The following is a 23,927-nucleotide window of genomic DNA, read 5'->3' as shown; positions in this document are numbered from 1 at the left end:
TGAATCCATTTCTATGACCTGTTTATGAGGGAATGCCCTAACAAATCTATTTTCCCACTATTCTTTGTAGTGAGTGCACACTTGGCAGAATAAAACCTTGGACTCTTACCAGAATAAATATAGAGGTCTGCTAGGGTACTGAGGTCTGGACACTGCAACATGGCTGATGTCATTTCTTAAGCAGAGTGTATTTTGTTTCGAGCCCAGCTGAGCAATCAGATACTGGTAGTGAATGGAGTACCTTAAAATAATCATAGGAAAAAGACAATGGTATAATAATGATAATGACATGATGAGGTACGGTTATGATTTAGGCACAAAAGCATATTTGTGCCTGCCTTTAGCCCTTGGCTCTGTCATTTTTCTGAGCATGCTCCAGCTCGTTTTTATTTGATGGCCATTTTAAAAAGATGCATAAATTGACACTGGAAACTTTGCCATTCTGTGCCTGTAAACTGGTGGTGGAGGACGTTTACATGTCCATACATCTGTTACCTTAACCAGGTGTCAGTTTATGTGAACCACTGGAGGTGTTTTAGATTTTAGCCACTAATCTGCATAGATTCAGCATGTGGGATGTATTGGTCCCTGTCCAACCCTGAATCAGACATGCCTGTATGTCCTGGGCATATCAGTAGTTGTGTGGGATGTGTAACTGATATGGCTAATGTTGCTGTAAGTAGATTATTTGGTAGATCTGAACGGCTTTAGTTTACAGCAATCTGTCCTGTTTATGAAGGAACAGGATGTCTGTGTTTGCTCTGACACAGCTAAAGCAAGGAAACATAGAGTAAAAGATCAGTTTAAGAGAAGTCTGTTGTAGCGTGTAATGAAAAGACCAATTGTTTTAGGTTAATTGTTCCCAGTGTAGTGTTGTGGCTTCGTCAACTTCAAAGGACATTTTTACACCTAGTTCATTAAACATGAACTAGGTCTAAAAACTTGCGTTTTTTGCAAAACAGAATTTTCGTTCAAGTTTTAGGCTGTAGTTCAGTTCACATATTCAGATACAGATATGCATTAAAGATCCATATTCGGACTAAAGCTATCTTTAGACTTCCCTAATTTTAAACTTGGGGTGAAAACGCAATCCAAACTTAAAGGGACACTCCACTTTTTTTAAAGAATGCTAATTTTTTCAGCTTCCCTACAGTTAAACATTAGATTTTTACTCCTTTTGGAATCAATTTAGCTGATCATCATGTACTAAGAGCGACGGAAAATTAAAAGTTGTGATTTTCTTGATAGATATGGCTAGGAACTATACTCTCATTCTGGGGTATTAATCAAGGACTTTGCTGCTGTTAAATGGCTGCAGCAATCGAAGTGATTTTACGCACTGCCCCGAAAATAGTCCTCTTGGTTACTTTAAATAGCAAGGGACTATTTTCAGGCGCTGCGTATTGCATTGCTAATATTGCATGATCTTGTTTGTCTGGGGGAGGGGTGAGTGATTTCCTCTAGAAATGGCTAAAATTGTCCCTGGAAATAGTTAATATTCAGACATTTCCTATCACTCTGCTTAGCTGTTATTAAAATGCACACAGACTCTCTTTGTATGTGGTTTGATTAAGAATTTATGTGTTTGAATAAATGTTTTTGTCTTTTTCTTAACAGTTAGTCAAAGTCCGGTGACTTTTGAGTTTCAGTCATCACAGCGCATGGTCGAACCTGAGGTACCCGAGGATGATGACTTCATTTCCCCTCTACCTATCAGTATGGCTCCAGATCTGAGATTCATAAATGGAAATTATGAGGTGACACTTCAGCCCAAAAATGTAGTGTTAGAAGTTAGAGGAGATACATTTGGAAGAGAGTCCCATGTTAAACACAACTTGACCCATACCAAAGAAGAGGAAACAACTTTTGAATTTGATAGTTCATTAGTAGAAGCTGGTAAAACACCTCAAGGAATATCAGTTTCAGGACTTTACATGGTTTCTCCCTTGTTCACCACAACCCTTGATCCAGAAAATAAATTTGGCCAAGGATCAACAGTAGTAGACTCTACTCCAGTATCCACTCCCTTGGCAATCAGTGAGGAAGAGACTCTCAAAGTGAAAGGAACTCCAAGCATTTCATTCTCTACCGAAAAACACTTCTCTGTGAAAGAGACTTTGTTCACTTCTGCACAGACAGAACATGTAGATGAGAAATTATCTGCCAGCACTGTCCCAAGCACAGTTCCATCAGAGATGACAACAAAGACTGTGATGTCACCATCAAGTTATGCATCAGTTCAATCATCCACAGAAATTGACAGTTCAGAGGAGACCTCTGAAATATTTAGTAAAAAAATCACAACAAGTTCTTCATTGTTGACTACAACCAAATCAGACAAAGAACTCACAAAATCAGAATCTGATGCAACAGTTTCAGTCTTGATACCCAGCTCAACAAGGGCTCAGACCCCAGACGATCAGACAACTGAAACACATACCATACAGCCTTTTTCTACTCTAGACTCTACTCTCAAAGTGCAAACTGTTGAACTCTTGAGCACAGGAAGCACAGTCACAAGTCTAGATGAAATGTCTCCCAGTTCATTTACAAGAGGGACTGAGACAGAGGCAACAGAGCTATCAGCAAAGCCATCAGAGTCCACCATTGTTGATGTTTCAGAGACCCTGTTTTCCTCTGCACAGACAGAACATTTAGATGAGAAATTATCTGAAAGTGCAATCACAAGCACATTTACATCAGAAATGACAGCAAGAGATATGCTATCATCATCAAGTTTTACATCAGTTCTATTCTCTACAGAAATTGATGGTCCGGGAGATGCGACGTCTGAGATGCTTAGTAAAGGGTTCACAACAACAAGTTCTTCATTGTTCACCACAACCAAATTAGATCAAGACTTCACAAAAACAACATCCAATGCAACAGGTTCGGTATCAATGCCTAGCTCAACAAGTGCCCAGACTGCAGACTATCAGACAATTGAAACACATACCTGGCAGCCTGTGTCCACACAAGAATCTACTCTAACAGCAAGTACCTCTAAGCCATTGATCACAGGAAGCACAGTCACAAGTCAAGATGATAAAATATCTCACAGCTCAGTTACCACAGGCTCTCTGGCAGAAACAACAGAGTTATTAGCAAAGCCATCAGAGTCCACCATTGCTGATGTTTCAGACAATGTGTTCTCTTCTGCACATACAGCAGATTTAAATAACAAATCATCTGAAAGTGCTGTCACAACCACATATACATCAGAGATGATGACAAAAACATATGTTTTATTACCATCAAGTTTTGCATCAGCTTTATCATCCACAGAAATGGACGGTTCAGGAGATGCGACGACTGACATGCTTAGCAAAGGGTTCACGACAACAGATTCTTTATTGTTCACCACAACCAGATCAGACCAAAAACTCACAGAAACAGCATCGGACGCAAAAGATTTAGTCTCAATGCTTAGCTCAACAGACAATCAGACAACTGAAACATATACCAGACAGCCTGTGTCAACACTAGACTCTACTCTAACAGCAAGTACCCCTGAGTCAATGAGCACAGGAAGCACAGTCACAAGTCAAGATTATAAAATTTCTCACAGCTCAGTTACCACAGGCTCTCTGATAGAAGCAACAGAGTTATCAGCAAAGACATCAGATGGCACCATTGTTGATGTTTCAGAGACTCTGTTCGCCTCTGCACAGACAGAACAATTAGATGATAAATTATCTAAAAGCACTGTCACAAGCACAGTTGCATCAGAGGCAACATCAAAAGATATGCTATCATCATCAAGTTTTAAATCAGTTCTATTCTCTACAGAAATGGATGGTTCAGGAGATGAGACATCTGAGATTCTTAGTAAAGGGTTCACAACAACAAGTTCTTTATTGTTCACCACAACAAAATCAGACAAAGAACTCACAGATGCAGCATTCGGTGCAACAGGTTCAGTATCAATGCCTAGCTCAACAAGTGCCCAGACTGCAGACGATCAGACAACTGAAACACATACCAGGCAGCCTGTGTCCACACTAGACTCTACTCAAACAGCAAGTACCTCTGAGTCAGTAAGGACAGGAAGCACAGTCACAAGTCAAGATGATAAAATATCTCACAGTTCAATTACCACAAGTACTGTCACAGAGGCAACAGAGCTTTCAGCAAAGCCATCAGAGTCCACCATTGTTGATGTTTCAGAGACTCTGTTTTCCTCAGCACATACAGAACAATTAGATGATACAATATCTAAAATTACTGTCACAAGCACAGTTGCATCAGAGACAACATCAAAAGATTTGCTATCATCATCAAGTTTTACATCAGTTCGATTCTCTACAGAAATTGATGGTTCAGGAGATGTGACATCTGAGATGCTTAGTAAAGGGTTCACAACAACAAGTTCTTCATTGTTCACCACAACCAAATCAGAAAAAGAACTCACAGATGCAGCATCCGATGCACAAGGTTCAGTATCAATGCCTAGCTCAACAAGTGCCCAGACTGCAGACGATCAGACAACTGAAACACATACAAGGCCGCCTGTGTCCACACTAGACTCTACTCTTACAGCAAGTACCTCTGAGTCAGTAAGGACAGAAAGCACAGTCACAAGTCAAGATGATAAAATATCTCACAGTTCAATTACCACAAGTACTGTCATAGAGGCAACAAAGCTTTCAGCAAAGCCATCAGAGTCCACCATTGTTGATGTTTCAGAGACTCTGTTCTCCTCAGCACATACAGAACAATTAGATGATACAATATCTAAAATCACTGTCACAAGCACAGTTGCATCAGAGACAACATCAAAAGATATGCTTTCATCATCAAGTTTTACATCAGTTCGATTATCTACAGAAATTGATGGTTCAGGAGATGTGACATCTGAGATGCTTAGTAAAGGGTTCACAACAATAAGTTCTTCATTGTTCACCACAACCAAATCAGACAAAGAACTCACAGATGCAGCATTCGATGCAACAGGTTCAGTATCAATGCCTAGCTCAAGAAGTGCCCAGACTGCAGACGATCAGACAACTGAAACACATACCAGGCAGCCTGTGTCCACACTAGACTCTACTCTAACAGCAAGTACCTCTAAGTCAATAAGCACAGAAAGCACAGTCACAAGTCAAGATGATAAAATATCTCACAGCTCACTTTCCACAGGCTCTTTGACTGAAGTAACAGAGTTATCAGCAAAGCCATCAGAGTCCACCATTGTTGATGTTTCAGAGATCCTGTTCTCCTCTGCACAGACAGACGATATAGATAAGAAATCAACTAAAAGCACTGTCACAAGCACAGTTTCATCAGAGACAACATCAAATTATATTCTATCATCATCAAGTTTTGCATCAGCTTTATCATCCACAGAAATGGACGGTTCAGGAGATGTGACATCTGAGATGCTTAGCAAAGGCTTCACAACAACAGATTCTTTATTGTTCACCACAACCAGATCAGACCAAGAACTCACAGAAACAACATCTGATGCAACAGGTACAGTCTCAATTCAAAGCTCAACAGGTGCTGAGACAACATACGATCAGACAACTGAGACACATACCAGGCAGCCTGTGTCAACACAAGACTCTACTCTAACAGCAGGTACCTCTAAGCCATTGAGCACAGGACGCACAGTCACAAGTCAATATGATGAAATATCTCACAGCTCAGTTACCACAGGCTCTCTGACTGAAGCAACAGAGTTATCAGCAAAGCCATCAGAGTCCACCATTGCTGATGTTTCACAGACTCTGTTCTCCTCTGCACAGACAGAACATTTTGAGGAGAAATTATCTGAAAGCAAATCAGAGACAACATCACAAGACATGCTATCATCATCATCAAGTTTTACATCAATTCTAATTTCAACAGAAATTGACGGTTCAGGAGATGCACCCTCTGAGATGCTTAGTAAAGGATTCACGACAACAAGTTCTTCATTGTTCACCACAACCAAATCAGACAAAGAACTCACAGATGCAGCATCCGAAGCAACAGGTTCAGTATCAATGCCTAGCTCAACAAGTGCCCAGACTGCAGATGATCAGACAACTGAAACACATACCAGGCCGCCTGTGTCCACACTAGACTCTACTCTAACAGCAAGTACCTCTGAGTCAATAAGCACAGAAAGCACAGTCACAAGTCAAGATGATAAAATATCTCACAGCTCACTTTCCACAGGCTCTTTGACTGAAGTAACAGAGTTATCAGCAAAGCCATCAGAGTCCACCATTGTTGATGTTTCAGAGATCCTGTTCTCCTCTGCACAGACAGAAGATATAGATAAGAAATCACCTAAAAGCACTGTCACAAGTACAGTTGCATCAGAGACAACATCAAATGATATGCTATCATCATCAAGTTTTGCATCAGCTTTATCATCCACAGAAATGGACGGTTCAGGAGATGCGACGTCTGAGATGCTTAGCAAAGGCTTCACAACAACAGATTCTTTATTGTTCACCACAACCAGATCAGACCAAGAACTCACAGAAACAACATCTGATGCAACAGGTACAGTCTCAATTCAAAGCTCAACAGGTGCTGAGACAACATACGATCAGACAAATGAAATACATACCAGGCAGCCTGTGTCCACACAAGGCTCTACTCTAACAGCAGGTACCTCTAAGCCATTGAGCACAGGAAGCACAGTCACAAGTCAATATGATGAAATATCGCACAGCTCAATTACCACAGGCTCTCTGACTGAAGCAACAGAGTTATCAGCAAAGCCATCAGAGTCCATCATTGTTGATGTTTCAGAGACTCTGTTCTCTTCTGCACAGACAGAACAATTAGATAATACTTCATCTAAAATCACTGCCACAAACACAGTTACATCAGAGACAACATCAAAAGATATGCTATCATCATCAAGTTTTACATCAGTTCTATTTTCTACAGAAATTGATGGTTCAGGAGATGCAACATCTGAGATGCTTAGTAAAGAGTTCACAACAACAAGTTCTTCATTGTTCACCACAACCAAATCAGACAAAGAACTCACAGATGCAGCACCCGATGCAACAGGTTCAGTATCAATGCCTAGCTCAGCAAGTGCCCAGACTGCAGACTATCAGACAACTGAAACACATACCAGGCAGCCTGTGTCCACACTAGACTCTACTCTAACAGCAAGTACCTCTGAGTCAAAAAGCATAGAAAGCACAGTCACAAGTCAAGATGATAAAATATCTCACAGCTCATTTTCCACAAGCTCTTTAACTGAAGCAGCAGAGTTATCAGCAAAGCCATCAGAATCCACCATTGTTGATGTTTCAGAGACTCTGTTCTTCTCTGCACAGACAGAAGATATAGATAAGAAATCATCTGAAAGCGCTGTCACAAGCACAGTTGCATCAGAGCCAACAACAGAATATATGCTATCATCATCAAGTTTTGCATCAGCTTTATCATCCACAGAAATGGATGGTTCAGGAGATGCGACATTTGAGATGCTTAGCAAAGGGTTCACAACAACAGATTCTTTATTGTTCACCTCAACTAGATCAGACCAAGAACTCGCAGAAACAACATCCGATACAACAGGTACAGTGTCAATTCAAAGCTCAACAGGTGCTGAGACAACAGACGATCAGACAACTGAAACACATACCAGGCAGCCTGTGTCCAGAAAGGATTCTACTCTAACAGCAGGTACTTCTAAGCCATTGAGCACTGAAAGAACAGTCACAAGTCAAGATGATAAAATATTTCGCAGTTCAATTACCACTGGCTCTCTGACAGAAGCAACAGAGTTTCCAGCAAAGCCATCAGAGTCCACCATTGTTGATGTTTCAGAGACTCTGTTCTCCACTGCACAGACAGAACATTTAGATGATAAATTATATAAAAGCACTGTCACAAGCACAGTTGCATCAGAGACAACAACAAAAGATATGCTATCATCATCAAGTTTTGCATCAGCTTTATCATCCACAGAAATTGATGGTTCGGGTGATGCGACTTCTGAGATGCTTAGTAAAGGGTTTACAACAACAAGTTCTTCATTGTTTACCACAACCAGGTCAGACCAAGAACTCACAGAAACAACATCTGATGCAACAGGTACAGTCTCAATTCAAAGCTCAACAGGTGCTGAGACAATGGACAATCAGACAACTGAAACACATACTAAACAGCCTGTGTCCACACTAGACTCTACTCTAACAGCACATTCCTCTGAGACATTGAGCACAGGAAGCACAGTCACAGGTCAAGATTATGAAATATCTCAAAGTTCAGTTACCACAGGCTCTCTGACTGAAGCAACAGAGTTATCAGCAAAGCCATCAGAGTCCACCATTGTTGATGTTTCAGAAACTATGTTCTTCTCTGCACAGACAGAACATTTAGATGATAAATTATCTGAAAGCACTGTCACAAGCACAGTTGCATCAGAGCCAACATCAAAAGATATGCTGTTATCATCATCAAGTTTTACATCTGTTCTATTCTCTACAGAAATTGAGGGTTCGGGAGATGCAACGTCTGAGATGCTTAGTAAAGGGTTCACAACAACAAATGCTTCATTGTTGACCACAATCAAATCAGACAAAGAACTCACAGATGCAACATCCGATGCAACACGTTCAGTATTAATGCCTAGCTCAATAAGTGATCAGACAACTGATGATGAGACAACTGAAACACATACAAGGCAGCCGGTTTCCACACAAGATTCTACTCTAACAGCAAGTACCTCTGAGTCAATGAGCACAGGAAGCACAGTCACAAGTCAAGATGACAAAATATCTCACAGCTCACTTTCCACAGGCTCTTTGAGTGAAGTAACAGAGTTATCAGCACAGCCATCAGAGTCCACCATTGTTGATGTTTCAGAGACTCTGTTCTCCTCTGCACAGACAGAACATTTAGATGATAAATTATCTAAAAGCACTGTCACAAGCACAGTTGCATCAGAGACAACATCAAAAGATATGCTGTTATCATCATCAAGTTTTACATCCGTTATATTCTCTACAGAAATTGATGGTTCGGGGAATGTGACGTTTGAGATGCTTAGTAAAGGGTTCACGACAACAGGTTCTTCATTTTCTAGCACAACCAGGTCAGACCAAGAACTCACAGAAACAACATCCGATGCAACAGGTACAGTGTCAATTCAAAGCTCAACAGGTGCTGAGACAACAGATGATCAGACAACTGAAACACATACCAGGCAGCCTGTGTCCAGAAAAGATTCTACTCTAACAGCAGGTACTTCTAAGCCATTGAGCACTGAAAGAACAGTCACAAGTCAAGATGATAAAATATTTCGCAGTTCAATTACCACTGGCTCTCTGACAGAAGCAACAGAGTTTCCAGCAAAGCCATCAGAGTCCACCATTGTTGATGTTTCAGAGACTCTGTTCTCCTCTGCACAGACAGAACATTTAGATGATAAATTATATAAAAGCACTGTCACAAGCACAGTTGCATCAGAGACAACAACAAAAGATATGCTATCATCATCAAGTTTTGCATCAGCTTTATCATCCACAGAAATTGATGGTTCAGGAGATGCGACGTCTGAGATGCTTAGTAAAGGGTTTACAACAACAAGTTCTTCATTGTTTACCACAACCAGGTCAGACCAAGAACTCACAGAAACAACATCCGATGCAACAGGTACAGTCTCAATTCAAAGCTCAACAGGTGCTGAGACAATGGACAATCAGACAACTGAAACACATACTAAACAGCCTGTGTCCACACTAGACTCTACTCTAACAGCACATACCTCTGAGACATTGAGCACAGGAAGCACAGTCACAGGTCAAGATGATGAAATATCTCACAGTTCAGTTACCATAGGCTCTCTGACTGAAGCAACAGAGTTATCAGCAAAGCCATCAGAGTCCACCGTTGTTGATGTTTCAGAAACTATGTTCTTCTCTGCACAGACAGAACATTTAGATGATACATTATCTGAAAGCACTGTCACAAGCACAGTTGCATCAGAGCCAACATCAAAAGATATGCTGTTATCATCATCAAGTTTTACATCCGTTCTATTCTCTACAGAAATTGAGGGTTCGGGAGATGCAACGTCTGAGATGCTTAGTAAAGGGTTCACGACAACAAGTTCTTCATTGTTGACCACAATCAAATCAGACAAAGAATTCACAGATGCAGCATCTGATGCAACACGTTCAGTATTAATGCCTAGCTCAATAAGTGATCAGACAACAGATGATGAGACAACGGAAACACATACAAGGCAGCCCATTTCCACACAAGACTCTACTCTAACAGCAAGTACATCTGAGTCAATGAGCACAGGAAGCACAGTCACAAGTCAAGATGACAAAATATCTCACAGCTCACTTTCCACAGGCTCTTTGACTGAAGCAACAGAGTTATCAGAAAAGCCATCAGAGTCCACTAGTGTTGATGTTTCAGAGATCCTGTTCTCCTCTGCACAGACAGAAGATATAGATAAGAAATCACCTAAAAGCACTGTCACAAGCACAGTTGCATCAGAGACAACATCAAAAGATATGCTGTTATCATCAAGTTTTGCATCAGCTTTATCATCCACAGAAATGGACGGTTCAGGAGATGCGACATCTGAAATGCTGAGCAAAGGATTCACAACAACAGATTCTTTATTGTTCACCACAACCAAATCAGACCAAGAACTCACAGAAACAACATCCAATGTAACAGGTACAGTCTCAATTCAAAGCTCAACAGGTGCTGAGACTATGGACAGTCAAACAACTGAAACACATACTAAACGGCGTGTGTCCACACTAGAGTCTATTTTAACAGCACATACCTTTGAGCCATTGAGCACAGGAAGCACAACAACAAGTTCTTCATTGTTCACCACAACCAAATCAGACAAACTCACAGAAGCAGCATTTAATGCAACAGCTTCAGTCTCAATGCCTAGCTCAACAAGTGCCCAGACTGCAGGCAAGCAAACAACTGAAACACATACAGAGCAGCCTGTTTCCACACAAGATGCTACTCTAACAGCAAGTATCTTTGAGTCAATGATCACAGGAAGCACAGTCACAAGTCAAGATTATAAAATATCTCACAGCTCAATTACTACAAGTACTGTTACAGAGGCAACAGAACTTTTAGCAAAGCCATCAGAGTCCACCATTGCTGATGTTTCAGAGACTCTGTTCTTCTCTGCACAGACAGAACATTTAGATGATAAATTATCTGAAAGCACTGTCACAAGTACAGATGCATCAGAGATGATGACAAAAGAAGATGTGCTATCACCATCAAGTTTTGTATCAGTTAAATCATCCACAGAAATTGATGGTTCAGGAGATGAGACTTCCGATATGTTCAGTAAAGTGTTCACAACAAGAAGTTCCTTATTGGTCACAACGTCCACATCAGACCAAGAGATCACAAAATCAGCATCTGATATAACAGATACAGTCTCAATACTTAGCTCAGCAAGTCCTGGAACCCTAGCCGATCAGACAACAGAATCACATACAAAACACCATATTTCTACTCTAGACTCTAGTCTAGCAGAGCAAATATCAGAGAAGATGGCAACAAGTGTAACATCCATTTTGTCATCCTCAGAAACTGATGGTTCAGAAGCAGTCACTCCCAGTCTAACAATCAGTTTATCTCATTTAAGCACAAGCAAAGTGTTTATGTCATCTGACAAAACAACTTTTGTAGATGCAGAGGATGGCACAGCAGATGTTGAGGGATCAGGAGATCAGTTTACACAGGTATCCTCTGTCATGCATGTTTCATCATCAGCTATCAAAGCTCAGTCTTCTTCTCCCACAGTTCCTTCAACTAGTACTGCCTTTATAGTAAAAACTGACCTTGATGCCACTCAACTAAAAGATTTTGATCAGGATGACAGGTTAACATTATCAACTAAAACATATGATAATTATACTGTGGCCACTGATGAGGCTGAAATTGTTGAAACTAACCACACAAAAATGCCAGAGCAACGCTCATCCCATTCAACATTGTTCACTACTAAAGCGACACTGCTGTCCAGCACAGTAGTTCAGACAGCAGTGACAGCCCTCTTTAATGATGGAATTACTGAATTTACAGAAAGTGAAGTAAATGTTGATGGTGGCTCTGGTGATGAAATATCAACAGATGTTCTTGAGTCAATTCCTTTTCAAGCTACACCATCAGAAGATACAGCATCTTCAACCACATTCACCCAAACTGAGAAAAGTATTTTACATTCATCTCAACCTGCAACACCTGCTCCAATATTGTCAAGCACATCTAAAGCTTACTCATTTTCAGACAGACAAATTACCATACAGCCAATCACTGCAGATATTAACTTAGAGGGTTCAGCATTTTTAACCACAAATGATGACCAAGAGATTACGTCACCAGATGAATCTACTAGTAAGATATCAGAAACACCAACAACCAAAACATATGAAGAATATGTAAGAACTGATGAGGCGGAAATTGATGAGACAAGTTTCTCCAGCGTTGAATCTGTCACTGGTACTACAGAAAGTCAGTCCGCTTTATCCCCATTTCCCTCATTCATGAGCTCCACCGAGCCAACTATAACAGTTAAAGCTTCAATTTTAGATGATGGCAGTGGTGATACAACAGAGGACTCAACAGAGGGCGATGAAGCAGAAGAAGATGGCTCAGGTGTTGACACAACTCCTGCAACATCATCACCTTTGGTTTCAAGGTCAGTGGTGACAGAGACAACCATTAGCCCAACATCCTTCAGGATAGCCAGCACTGGAGATGAAAATACAAACAAAACGGTTTCACATAAAACCATCACACCTGAAATGCAGAGATTTTCCTCAAGCACTCCGGTCGTAGCACAGACAGAGTACAAACCATCTGTTGGTTCTATAACAGCCTCAGAATCCACTAGTTTTACGGCTCCTAACACATATATTACATCTTCTGATATTGTAAGCAGCCTCACTGCATTGCCTATATCAGTGACATCCCAAGGTCCTGTGTCCGTCCCCACACCATCAGTCTTCTACAAGGACATTACTGACCAGCAAGTAACAGGTGTAACTCCAACAAGCACTGTCTTAATATTTACAGAAGATGAAAAAGATGAAGATAAACTGTTTTCAACAGTAACAGAGAGTATGAGAGATCATAGCATCAAACTTGATGTTATCACTAAAGATGACATAATCATTGATGCAGATGCTGTGTCTATTTCTGAGCTGTCTTCACCTTTTGCCCCGACAATTATAACAGAAGAAGCCATCGGAGATACGGAAATTGTCATGACGCCACAACCCTCAAGTATAATGACAGAAGAAACAGATGGTTCCGGAATAGAGGGCACTGAGTTAAATCAACTCCATGTGACATATCAAACAGGAGAGATATTGGTTAAACAAACAACATCAGAACCAGACATCCTGCAGAGCAGTTCAACATATGTAGATGAAGAAGCGCAAGCAACACTATCTCCTGAGGCTACTAGTGCTTACTTACTCCAATCTTCACTAGTTGGTAAAATCTTCACAGAATCCACAGAAGCTACAATGGAAATACTGACTGAAGATTTATCTGAAGCCAGTACATCTACCGTGGATTATAGTGTAAAAACGTTAAGTTTAACCCCCAAGACATCTCAAGCAGCTACTTTATCCACAGAACATTTTAAGACCACTGCTACTACTTATACCAAAACAGCAGTGACAGCTGATTTAACAGTTGGAACTGAGGAACCGCTAGACAGCAAAGGTGTAGATACCATTGAACCCTCTACCGATGAGACAATTGGGGAGAGTGAATTAACAAGCACAGATACAACCTCCACATCTGGTATTACAAATCCATTAAATTCATCCATAGATGATGGCTCGGGTGACTTGTTTACAGAAGGTCTGACTAATTTAACCCCTTTAACAGCAGCAGAGGAAGATTTGTCCACTTTATCATATATTTCAGTGTCATCATCTATAGCTACGGATGTTGTGATTCACTTAGCAACAACGCCTTTGCCTAAAACAGTAACAGTAACTGATAGGGAGCCATATGAACAAGCTTTGTCTGATATGACAGTTACACATGAGCCCCAGACAAATTTCAGGACAGATGGAGAAATACCACTGATTTCAACGATCATACCAAAACCCCTTATATCTGCATCAAAGTTTAATGACAGTACAGAGATAGCAACATTTACAGGATCTCCTAACACTACACAAATACCAGTGGTAAGAGATCAACCAACCAACACACCAGATAGTTTAGATTACACAACACTTTTCTCTGAAAGAAGGACAGATGACATGGATTATGGAACAGCATCAGAACCTTTTAGTGTAGAGTCTATACCGGATTTCGTTCAAAAAACTGAATCAACAACAAAACTAGACACTGAAACTGAGACTAGTTTAGAGAACACACTACCAGATGTCACGCATGCTCCAAGTTCTGCTGCGATATATGAAGAAAAAATTCTGGAAGGTCAAAGAGTTGAAAATATAACTACACCTAAACCAGACACAGGTCTCGTGACCACTGCACGACCTGAATATGAGGGTTCTGAAATGACCACTAGCTCTAAAAGCAGCCTGGAGGAGGCTTCAGTTATCATGCCGTCATCGGAAGAGGTTCAGACAGTGATTATGTCGACTGCAACGACTTCACCCTTGCTTTGGACATCTGAGTCTTTAAGTAAGGAAAATGCCTCTAGGACACAGGAGGCAGCTGGTCAGATTGAGGATGCTTTAACTCCAACTGCTAAGATTTCATTTCTGTCGTCAGAAGATTCTGAGGTTGAAGGCTCACCATTTGACATTCCAGGTAGGAAGTGACCAATAAGAACAATGTTTCTTATTTTGTGTTCACAATGACATTTATATCTTACCTCTCTTACTGTAGGTGTTCACAGCTGTTCTGATAATGTCTGCTTGAATGGTGGCTCTTGTTTAAAAATGGGTGGTGCTCAGATCTGCAGCTGTCCATCTGGATACAGTGGGGAACTCTGTGAAAGAGGTATGCAATGACAGTATTACACAAAACACTAACAATATGCTTCCTTGTTATAACCTAATGCACTCCAGCATATTATTTAACATTACATTAAACATCTACTTTTACTTTTTCGACTAGATTTTGATGAATGTCACTCAAATCCGTGTCGTAATGGTGGAACATGTATTGATGGCCTGAACTCCTACACCTGTTTATGTCTACCAAGTTATACAGGAGCACTGTGTGAGCAAGGTAAGATTTACAATTACATTCATGTACAGTATTTGGCATACAGTGCATTTGGAATCAAACCATATAACATTGGTGTTGGGAGCACAGTGCTCTACCAGGTGAGCTTCTATTTAAGTGTCAAGTTGTAGATACCTTCCACTATAAACAAACAACTATAAGTTCAATTTACAGTATGCTACTGTAGCAATGGAGATGGCTGTGGAGATGCACCATTTCTGCATTTAAATGTTCAAATCATGGACTGAGGTCACTGTTAATATACTGTAAATACTCACCTGTGCTTGACAGACATAAACTTAAAATCTGACTCACAATGTATTAGTTCCTGATAGATGATAATGTTATTCATAAGATGTAACAGTCATGATACTTTTCACAGTTTAAGAGGATACATTTTCTCTTATCTCTTTTGAGCACAGCTGTTAAGAACATCACTTTTTCCTCATTTTTCAAAGTTGAAATTATTAATCTGTAGCTTTACATTAGTAAGGTCATATATAAATCAAAATATCTAAAAATGTCAAATAACACGTTCTAATAACAAAATGACTTAACCTTTACTGTTTTATGGCGATCTCGCATCTGGCCATCTGTTTCAAAATGACGTCATAACTTATAAATGGATTATTCTCTCAAGTACGCTGAGTGCTCCTAATCTAAACTTATTAAAAGTTGCATCAACAATGCAGATACAAGTACTGTAAGTGTCTTCTGCATAAATGTGTCTACACTGCAGACAAATGCTTTTATCACCAAGCGAGTTTTAGGTAGAAAGTGCAGAAAAGTAGAATTTACAGTCAAAAGTCATAATTCTTATGTTTTAATTTATATTAAGAATAATTATTTATTAATAAAAATGTATTTATTACTTGAATGTAACACAGTGTCACATCAAGTACTTTTTGTTCTATTAATATGCAAAAGGGGAAGTCTGCTTTTTTGCAGTGATTTCAAAGCTACCACCCCCCTACTAGAAGTAGCCCAGGGCCAGGCCACAAGCAGCCAGTGTGAATGATAGCATTTGCAGATTTTATTCTGGCATTGTTTGAAATGATGATCAGTTTATAATACACAATATGAAGGGTGATATACATGGTAAACAGGACCAATAGCCTGTTTGATCAATAATGTGCTCTCTTTGAAACTTACGAGTCTGTGGGGTAAAGTGTAGTCTTTTTTAAAACTTCTTTATTCCAATACGTCCTCCTTTGTAGTAATCAATGCCTAGAGAAAACCACTCCTTTAAACATTCTTATGCAAAAGCAGTAGGCTTCTTATTTGATGGATACATGGGTGTAACTCTTGATCCAAAGATTTGGTTTGACTGGCATGTAGTTGAAAACCAGGATGAAAGGGAGTTCCACCTTTCAACCCTAAGGTTCAGTTTACATGGGAAGTCAAATAAGCAAGTAAATAAATAAGAAAGTAACTTCACTACCGAACCAACAGACGGTTTGATTTATTGAATTGATGAGAGCAGATACTGTAAAGCCAAATGTAAAGGACATGTGGCAACTGAATTTTTTAGGTCTTTTTAGTCATTTGTTCCTGGGGCTCAGCTGGTAGAACATTGCAATAGCAGTGCAAAGGTTGTGGGTTTGATTCAGAACATACAGTATTCATCATATAGCTTGAATGCACATTAGGTCACTTTGAATAAAAAAGTCAGTCTGTACATTTGCAGTAATGCACACACATGTTTTTTCTACAGACACGGAAACATGCAGCTACGGCTGGCACAAGTTTCAGGGTCACTGCTACAAATACATTCCCAATCGGCGTAACTGGGAAACAGCAGAGCATGAGTGTCGCATCCAGGGGGCACACCTTGCAAGTGTCCTGACCCATGAGGAGCAGCAGTACATCAACCGTGAGTGTAATTTCATGCAATCTATGACGAGAATACAGTAGGTTAGAATTATAATTTGGTAATAAAATATGTGTGTGTTTTATTCAAATTCCCTTTTCTGTTTCTTACATTCCCATTAACACTGAAGTGCTAAGAGTAATCTGTCATTTTGCAGTGAAAATCACAGTTTATCAACTAAAAAGAATCAATCAGAAGAAATTAAAAAAGTTACTTTAATTTGACAGTATGCAAAAAGAAGCCAAATTCTTGCCAAGTTCTAGATTCAGGAAGAATAATGCATAAGACAAATAAATGCTCCTTACTACTAAACACTGATGCAGATTTCCTAATATGGCTGAACTTCCTCTCATTTTCTCTAGGCCTTGGTCATGATTACCAGTGGATTGGTCTGAATGATAAGATGTTTGAGAATGATTTCCGGTGGACAGATGGTAGTGTTGTGGTAAGAATTTTTTTTCATCTTACAAAAGCCGAATGTTTTCTAATGTAGTATAATCTATTGAAATTCGAAACACGGCAGTGATACAGACTTGTATTATGATGTACTATTAATCTTGTGTTTGTGTACCATCTGTGATGTTTGAACATCATGTGCTTTAGAGAGATTTTTTGATTCTTATCTTAAAACTATTAAGACAATTTGAAATATTAACTAAGATTTATAGCTGTGAAGAACACAGTAACAAAGAAACATATAAAAAGCTCATTGTTAGTTCTCAGAAGTGTTCCTCCATTGAACAGGAAAGTGGGTAATTACACCTTAAGGCATTTGGTTCTAACTGGGTTCACTTCAAAGATAATGACAGCACTTGTGTGGTGGCGGGGAAAGCCTTGAGGGTAGGAGACAGGAGTTTTCATCTGTGGAAGTTCTCTTAAGAGCTAAATAATCTAAATAAAATCTGGGAAAAGGCCAGAGGAAGCTGACAGGTATGGACAGGTAATGGAAGAAAAGGATGTGCAGCACCTGGAGTAGGCTGCGCTACAGATAATCTAGACCTAAAATTAGTCTGTTTCTTAATCTGTGACAGTTCAGTCCTGTGTATAGGTTCCTGTATTCGGGGTCATTTATGGTTTTGTTGATGTATAAAGTTGTAAACATCAATAAAATTAATGAAAGCATAAAATAAAAAAAACTCAAAATATACTTTATGTAAGAGTAGCTACTGTAACTTATTTTTGTGCTCCACACTAAGGAGAGGTCATACAAAAAATGTAATAAAGCTAAATTTTCATTTTTGTGTAAACTACCATTGAAGAATCCAGAAGTTCAAAAAAGTGTTTTATTTAAGTTGCCAGGCAGGAAATGTGCATTCCTTCTTTGAGAGTATAATAACAGGACATGTTAAGCAAACCAAGCTTTGAAGACAGAAAACATCCACAGGGTTGCTGAAAGACTTTTGCTCATAGACACCAGTCTTAGCTGCAATGATCTTAGCTCAAGGTTTCAGAAACCATCAGCTGTACAATGTGCTGTAAAAAGTAATATTACGGTTGTTTACATTGTACTCTTTACAGTGCACTTACAGTGTCATGGTTTAAAGCTATTTAGATATAACTCGAGCATATTGCATAAGGTTTATCGTTGTAGGTTTTATTAGTTTCATTCCTTCTAGTTTGTTCTTTTTTATGCTTTTTAATTGCATTCTTCTATGGCTGATGGCCATGTTCTCTCTCTCTCTCTCTCTCTCTCTCTCTCTCTCTCTCTCTCTCTCTCTCTCTCTCTCTCTCTCTTCATATTGTACACTTTAATTTATGCTGGTTTATTTTTAATCCAATGATGGATAAATATTGGACAGATTACATAACCAAAAATTGCATTGAAACAACCCAGCATAGCTATTCACACAGCACATCACAATATTAAATAAATTAATGTATTCAAACCATATTTTAAGTTTATGTCCTTAAACGTTTTGTGCTCGAAAATATACTGTTGTAACAAAGTGTGACAGAAATCTATGTTTAACCAATAAACTAGTGCATGTCATAATAATCTGCTATATATATATTTTAGCAATATGAAAACTGGAGACCAAACCAGCCGGACAGTTTCTTCTCTTCTGGTGAAGACTGTGTGGTAATGATCTGGCATGAGGACGGTCAGTGGAATGACGTACCCTGCAACTACCACCTCACCTTCACCTGCAAGAAGGGCACAGGTAAGCGTGATATTGGTTTCTGAGTAATGTAGAATATTTTTATCATTTGCAGACCTGCCAACCTGTACGCATTTTGCGTAACAGGTACTCATTTTGACCTCAAAGCACGGTGGTACGATTTGTCACTCTAAACTACGCAAAAACCTGATGACGCCCTTTGCCGCGCGGAGTACTCAAAAGAAGCAACAGAAAAAAGAAAAATATGTCCAATCATAGCACTGGGCTCGTCCACCACATAGAAAGTGGCGATGATTGACAAGTCGTATGGCCAATCAGTAACAAGAGTCTGCTATCGATGGAATCACAAAATCCAGCGTGATCTCATTCCTCCACCCGCAGTTTCTTACCATCTTTTTCAACGGAAAGTCAAGACGTCTGACCCGCTAAGGTAAACTGGTCAGGGTGGATGTGCAAATAATGAAATAATGCATTAGCTTAATCCTTTGAAGTCGACGGTCGCGCGGGCTCCGTTTCATAACGTGCACTTGACCGCAAGATGCGCTAACATTACTTCTGATTTGTAAATGAGCATCATTTATAATTGAGCGCTTAAGAAAAAGTACAATGATTTTACCATGGGGCAGATCATCCAGTTTTAGTCAAATAAAAACGGAAAGTTCACTCTCAGTGAAGAAAATCCACCTGACATCCGAGTGAAGCGGATTAAATGCGTTCTGAAATAACGCGCTCTTGATAATTGCCAATAAAATAAAACGTCATATACAAACCACATCAAATAAAGTTTTATAAATGGAGAATATCTCGTGTCTCGAGCGCCCACGTGATAGGTGACTATGCCGTACTGTACTGTACTGTAAACAAAGCTACAATAAATTACAGACAGACATACAGTTAACAGCATTACTGTCACAGTTATGGTTGAATTTAAAGCAGTGTTAACTCTAAAATACTGTCTTAAAGGTATAGTTAACTTAAAACATGTAATTCAGTCATAGTTTACATAACAGAACAGACCATCCAAACATTTATGAGTTTCTTTATTGTGTGATACACAAGTTATTTTAAAGAGTGTTGATAACCACAGTGTCTGGTCCCCACTCCATTGTATTTTTGCTAGTCAGGGAAAACAAAAAAATTTTTCTCAATTTGTTTTGTGTGTGTTTCACTCAAGAAAGAAATCATGAAGGTTAGACACAATATGAGGTTGAGTAAATGATAACAGAATGTCATTTGTGGGTTAACCATCTCCCACTATTTAACAGTAATATCACTTTTAACAGTGTTTGTGCAGACATGCTAAACTTTGGAGAATACAGTATTTAACATTAATGTTATTAATCACCATGTAAGGCAAATTTAGTTAAACATGATTTTATTCACATTTATAATTATTTTTAAAGCAGATTATGGCAGGATGGGGAAAAAAGTGAGTGCAATGTGCAGCATGTTACCTTGAAAGTTACCAAGAGGTGTGTGTGCGTGCATGTGCGCGTGCATGTGTTAAATTATATGTTTAAAACCCGTGTTCTGTCCTTTCGGCCGATGCTACTGTACTCAAAAAAAATTTCCAAGGTTGGCAGGTCTGCATTTGTATCATTTGACAGTAGCATGTTGAAATAAAGAATATTTGAAGGTTTGGTTGTGTTTTGACAGCTTAACTTGTAGATACTAACAACGTCAAGGTCATGGGTTGAATTCTGAGGAAACACAAACTTGTGCAACTGACTGTAAATGCGAGTGCACATTTTTGGCTGTGTAAGATGAAAGCAAAAGCTTCAATATAGTAAACATTTATGCTTTCATCCAAAGCAAATTACACTGCATTGCATACACTATCAGAAAAAATGGTCCAAAAATAGTCCCTAGCTGTCACTGGGGCAAGACCCTTTACAAAGGTCCTAATAAGTGCAAAATATGTATACATTTGTATGCTTTTTGAAAGGATACCACCCCAGTTACAGCTAGGGACCATTTTTGTCTATTTATTTCTGACAGTGTGATATGTGTGTTTCCTGGGAATTAAAGCCACAACCTTACCAAAAGCACTGCCATAGCAATGCACTGTAAAAATGCAAAAAAAAAAAAAAAACTTGGTTTGGCAAGTCAATTCAACATACCATTTTAAGTTTTGACCTAAAAAGTTGATGTAACATTTAAAAACAAGTTGAAATTGTTTAACCTAATTTGTTACAGTGTACAAATTGAGCCACATGAACAAAAATCACTCTATTACTAATGTTTGATATTCTTGCCTTTCTAAATAGTATCTTGCAGTCAGCCACCTGTGGTCCATAATGCCCGCACATTTGGACAGGCACGTCCAAGCTATGAGATCAACTCCTTGATCAGGTACCAGTGCAAAGATGGTTTTATCCAGAGACACGTTCCCACAATTCGCTGCAGAGGAGATGGTTCATGGGATCTCCCCAGAATTTCCTGCTTAAGTCGTAAGTATCTGTAAAAATCCTTTTTTTCCATTTTTAATAATGAAGAAACTATTCTGTGATTTTTTTATAAACAATAAAACATGTGATTTTAATGCATGTTTTTCCTTCTAGCATCCAACTTTCAAAGGAGTTATGCGAGAAGATATCAGACATACAGCCTTTATCGCCATCAAAAGAGATCTATAGGAACGTCTGCTGATATACACTGACGACACCATTACTTTGGTGCAATACATCCTCGGACACAACAGTAGTTGCAACCACAGTTGGAAACCTTAATGTTAGGGTCCTCCCAGTATATTTTTGATAGCTTATGACGGACCTGCTTGCTAGGTGAAATGAAAATGAAAAGGATGACACAACATTCAACATAGAGTGGGATATCACTGGAATCAAACAGTGCCTTTAAAAATATTTTTAAGAGTTTTTTATAGAGATGATTTTCAGAAAGCATAAAGGACACACATTCAGCTGGCCTCTGAAAAAAACAAAAGACTGTTTGATCTACCTTCCAACTCTTTCTGTTTTTAACTTGGAAGTGCGTTTATAATCCAAAATCCACATATAATTGAAACTGAATTACTGTACAATAATGCAACTAGCATGTTTTGATATCATAAAAAGCAGTATATTTCAATGCATTTAAACACTTAAATGACAATGACATGAAAAGCCATGTAGATTTTATATTATTTATTATCTTATCTGTTTGATGTCTGTTTTAAGTGTTTACAATGAATATCCTGTTTCACCAATTTTTAAATTTAGTAACAAAAATTACAGATTTCCTTGTATGGTTTTATACTACTTTGAAGAGAATGTACTTTGTGAGATGCTTAAAAAGACTTGAACAAATGCCTTTTTAACAAGATGCCTATAATTTATTTCTTATGCTGCTCTCTGTCTTCTTGTTGCTTTACTCATGTGCTTAGAATATAATGTATCTTAGCCAAACTGCACACTGTCAGAATGAATTATGTTAGAACACAATTTTTGTCACTCACTTTCATTGATGTGACTAGTATAATTGCAACTTACTTGTGAAATATGAACATTGTGGTGAAATTTGGGGTGTATCAGTGGACCAAAGGAATATTTACATTAACAGCTTTGGTTCTGCAGTTTGTTGTGCTTCATAAATTATTAATAATGATCATCCATTTGTTTAGGCCCATGCATTTGTTCTTTGAATTTTTTTGTAAGTTGTCTTGTTGTTTCAGTTGTTTTTGTTTTGTTGTGAAACTGCACATATCTTTTTATATATTTATGGTATACTTGTTTTTTTTTTGTAACATGTGATTGTCTATGAAATGTGTCACCATAAATGCAAAGTTTATTAAATTTTGAATTATTTTTTTCCAGTTTTGATATGCAGCAACTTTGGGGAAAAGTTTTACACGATGCTCCTAGTTAACAATACTCATTTGTGGGCTGTAATTCATGTTTTGTATTGATCATATAAAATTTGATTGATTTTTTTTTACTGATATAAAATCTATATAATGTAAATAATATTATAAATAAAACACAAATTCACAGCAATTAATTGCAGTGCACCAGCTCCATTTTTAGTGAATTTATGCAATTCTTCAGCTGTGCCTAATGTGAACCACCAGGTGGAGGAGTTTTACTAACAAAAGAACTCAAATGTCTGAAAGATTTTACCAGACACCATTGAATGATGTTGAGTGCATCTGTATTAGCAGATGCAATGGTTCTCTCTCATAAATAAATAATTCTGTTACAGTGATGAACAATGTTAACAATTCTGACATCAACTTTTTGACATAATAACAATTTAGTTGTTAGCACATGCAAACAGTTCAACCATCTGGGAATATAAGGTTAGCTAAAGCTTCAGCCTTTGCCACAATTCCATGGAACGTAAAAAGGAGGCAACAGCCACCATTCTTGAATGTGAAAGTTGATCATAAATCTGGTTAAGGTTTCAAAAGTTAGTCAAAAGTCAGCTGTGGGGTTAGGAAGGCCTGGTAGGAAAACTGCAAGGTCACAATGTGACAGGAAGAAATTTCGGGCATTTGTACCATCAAATTGCAGAAATCCTGCAAGAAAAAAACTCATTTTTGAAATAAGACTTAAGTGTTACCTGCATTCTAAAAATTGCTGGGTTGTTTTAACCCATGCTTTGTAAATATTAGACAGAACACTGCTGGGTTAAAAATGACCCAATGTTGGGTTATTGTTAGCCAACAATGGGTTGTAATAACCAAGAAGATCGGTTGAAACAACCCAGATTTGTGTAATTTTTAACCCAAATGCGTGTTCTGTACAATATTAACACAG

The 23,927-nt window shown here is 38.7% G+C and overlaps 1 protein-coding gene across 1 annotated transcript in view; it reads left to right on the top strand.

Annotated features, from left to right (window-relative positions):
• LOC135744688 (uncharacterized) overlaps window positions 1–23,169 on the top strand; it is a 35,181-nt gene extending 12,012 nt beyond the window's left edge. Inside the window, exons 8-15 of the mRNA XM_065263002.2 lie at window positions 1,618–14,763; window positions 14,842–14,955; window positions 15,073–15,186; window positions 16,898–17,056; window positions 17,416–17,498; window positions 19,071–19,215; window positions 21,441–21,623; window positions 21,735–23,169. Of these exons, the coding sequence (XP_065119074.1) occupies window positions 1,618–14,763; window positions 14,842–14,955; window positions 15,073–15,186; window positions 16,898–17,056; window positions 17,416–17,498; window positions 19,071–19,215; window positions 21,441–21,623; window positions 21,735–21,832 (14,042 nt within the window). The 3' untranslated portion in view covers window positions 21,833–23,169. The remainder of the gene's footprint in view (window positions 1–1,617; window positions 14,764–14,841; window positions 14,956–15,072; window positions 15,187–16,897; window positions 17,057–17,415; window positions 17,499–19,070; window positions 19,216–21,440; window positions 21,624–21,734) is intronic.
• The last annotated feature ends 758 nt before the right edge of the window (window positions 23,170–23,927 follow it).

This window comes from Paramisgurnus dabryanus, chromosome 5 (genome assembly GCF_030506205.2).
Source record: "Paramisgurnus dabryanus chromosome 5, PD_genome_1.1, whole genome shotgun sequence".
Lineage (NCBI taxonomy): Eukaryota > Metazoa > Chordata > Actinopteri > Cypriniformes > Cobitidae > Paramisgurnus > Paramisgurnus dabryanus.
The sequence above is the reverse complement of the archived record's forward strand: the minus strand, read 5'-3'. Positions and strand labels throughout refer to the sequence as shown.